Consider the following 1,893-nt stretch of genomic DNA (forward strand, 5'->3'; position numbering starts at 1 on the left):
TGTAAGTTTTGAATCGCTCGATTTTACTGCGATCAGAATGGGGGTCCCTTTAAAGATTATACGGAGGGGCTTTGCTTCTGCTTCGCCCCTGCTGTGTAGCCCAATAATAACCTGTACGTTATGATGAACCTTAACCTGTCCAAACATCGATACACGCTTGATAAAAGCAAGACGCGCTGACATTATAATACACACTTGATAAAAACAAATAAACATGAACGTAATTATTTTAATTCGCCTAATGAATCCACACCGCCAGTTACGAAGAGCCAACTAAGCCTGTAACTTACATATCGGAAAACTCCAAGACTGACGTTACCGCGAAACGTGTTATGCAAACGGAGAAAGAACACCGATCATCAGATTACATCAGTAACCGTACACACACACAAGTAGAATCAGAAAAGTTGGTTTTGAAAATAACTGCAATTTAATTCCTTATTTAAAAAAAGTTACAGTATCCAAAACGTGACAGTTTTACATGAAGACAACGCGCCTGTGCCTCTCAGTTCAGATTTGGTTGCTGCGCGCGGAGCTGTTTGTCTCCACGTCCACTGACACCCTGATTTCACAAGCTGCGGTATTGCTCAAGATTGCGTCACTTACAGTATCTTTTCGAAAAAAATAATTAAAAAAAAAAGTTTCTTTCGTCAGACGACCGAACACCAGGACCTCTTGGCTTCCGTTTACCAGGTTTAAGTAAACAGGCATTCCAAAGTGAAATACGTAAGAGAAGTTGGTGGGCTGCAGCTGGCTGGCCTCCCGGCCGGGTCACAGTTCCAAGCCGCTCGCACCTCTTAAGCGAGTCTCTCTCTGTGCATTGTGTAAACCCCTTGCGACGTGCCAGCGAGGGAGGCCCGGGCTTAGCAATGCCCGCTAGCGGACAGCAAACTCCGCAGAGTGGCCAGTTCCCTGGACAGGTGCTCGACGCGCTTCTGCAGGCGTTCGTTCTCCGCGGAGAGCTCGAGGACCTTGTACTGGGTCTCCATGTTGCGCTTCTTGGCCTTATCCCTGCTTTTCCGCACCGCAATGTTGTTCCTCTGGCGCCTCTCTTTGTACTCCTCCGTGTCTTTCTCCACGCGCTTCTTCGCCTTGCCAGGCACTGGGCAACGGTGTCCCGATGGAGCCGGAGTGCCTGGGGAGCTGGAGCAGGAGGACGAGGCGGTCGAGATGTTACCAATGCTGTCTCTGGTCGTAAACTGGTACTGCATGTAAGGTGGCATTTCATAGCCGGCCGGGATGCCGTCCATGCTCACGGCTGTGACTCTTAATTGTCTTGAACTTTCACCGAAAAAAGTAGTCCTGGGACTTTGATAGGTAAAGTCGATTGTCTGACGCGGATCTGGATGTCGTCGAGTATTCGCCCTCTTAGCAGAAGCGATCTGGCGAAACAAACGTCAAATACAAACACGTCCTCCTTGTTATCTGCGATTCCAGGCTTTGACAGGGGGGAGGCGGGGCGAAGAATAAGGAAGCGCAGGACAGCCCCGCCCCTCGCGCGCCCTGGCCTTAGTGCCCGCCGGATACACAGGAGAAGGAAATGACTCGTCTAATAACATGATGCCAAAAGCAAACTCCTAGGAAACTGGGCATTCCACCCTAATTGTCATTCTGCCCAAAATACTGTCGAATTTAAGGGAATATAGGGCGTACGCTTCGCACTCACGTAGATAGATAAATAGATAGATAGATAGATAGATAGATAGATGAAAGGCACTATATAACAGATAGATAGATAGATAGATGAAAGGCACTATATAACAGATAGATAGATAGATAGATAGATAGATAGATAGATAGATAGATAGATAGATAGATAGTGGATGTGAAAGGTACTGTCTAATGATAGCTAGATACATACTGAAAGTATATATAATAGACATATAGCTGTAT

General features: G+C 46.9%; 1 protein-coding gene across 1 annotated transcript; it reads right to left on the reverse strand.

Moving 5' to 3' along the window:
- Window positions 1-407: 407 nt before the first annotated feature.
- On the reverse strand, window positions 408-1,451 carry cebpb (CCAAT enhancer binding protein beta). Its single transcript, XM_039767346.1, has one exon. It carries the CDS (start codon window positions 1,248-1,250, stop codon window positions 864-866), a length of 387 nt encoding a protein of 128 aa, XP_039623280.1. The 5' UTR covers window positions 1,251-1,451; the 3' UTR covers window positions 408-863.
- Between the last annotated feature and the right edge of the window lie 442 nt (window positions 1,452-1,893).

This window comes from Polypterus senegalus, chromosome 10 (genome assembly GCF_016835505.1).
Source record: "Polypterus senegalus isolate Bchr_013 chromosome 10, ASM1683550v1, whole genome shotgun sequence".
NCBI lineage: Eukaryota > Metazoa > Chordata > Cladistia > Polypteriformes > Polypteridae > Polypterus > Polypterus senegalus.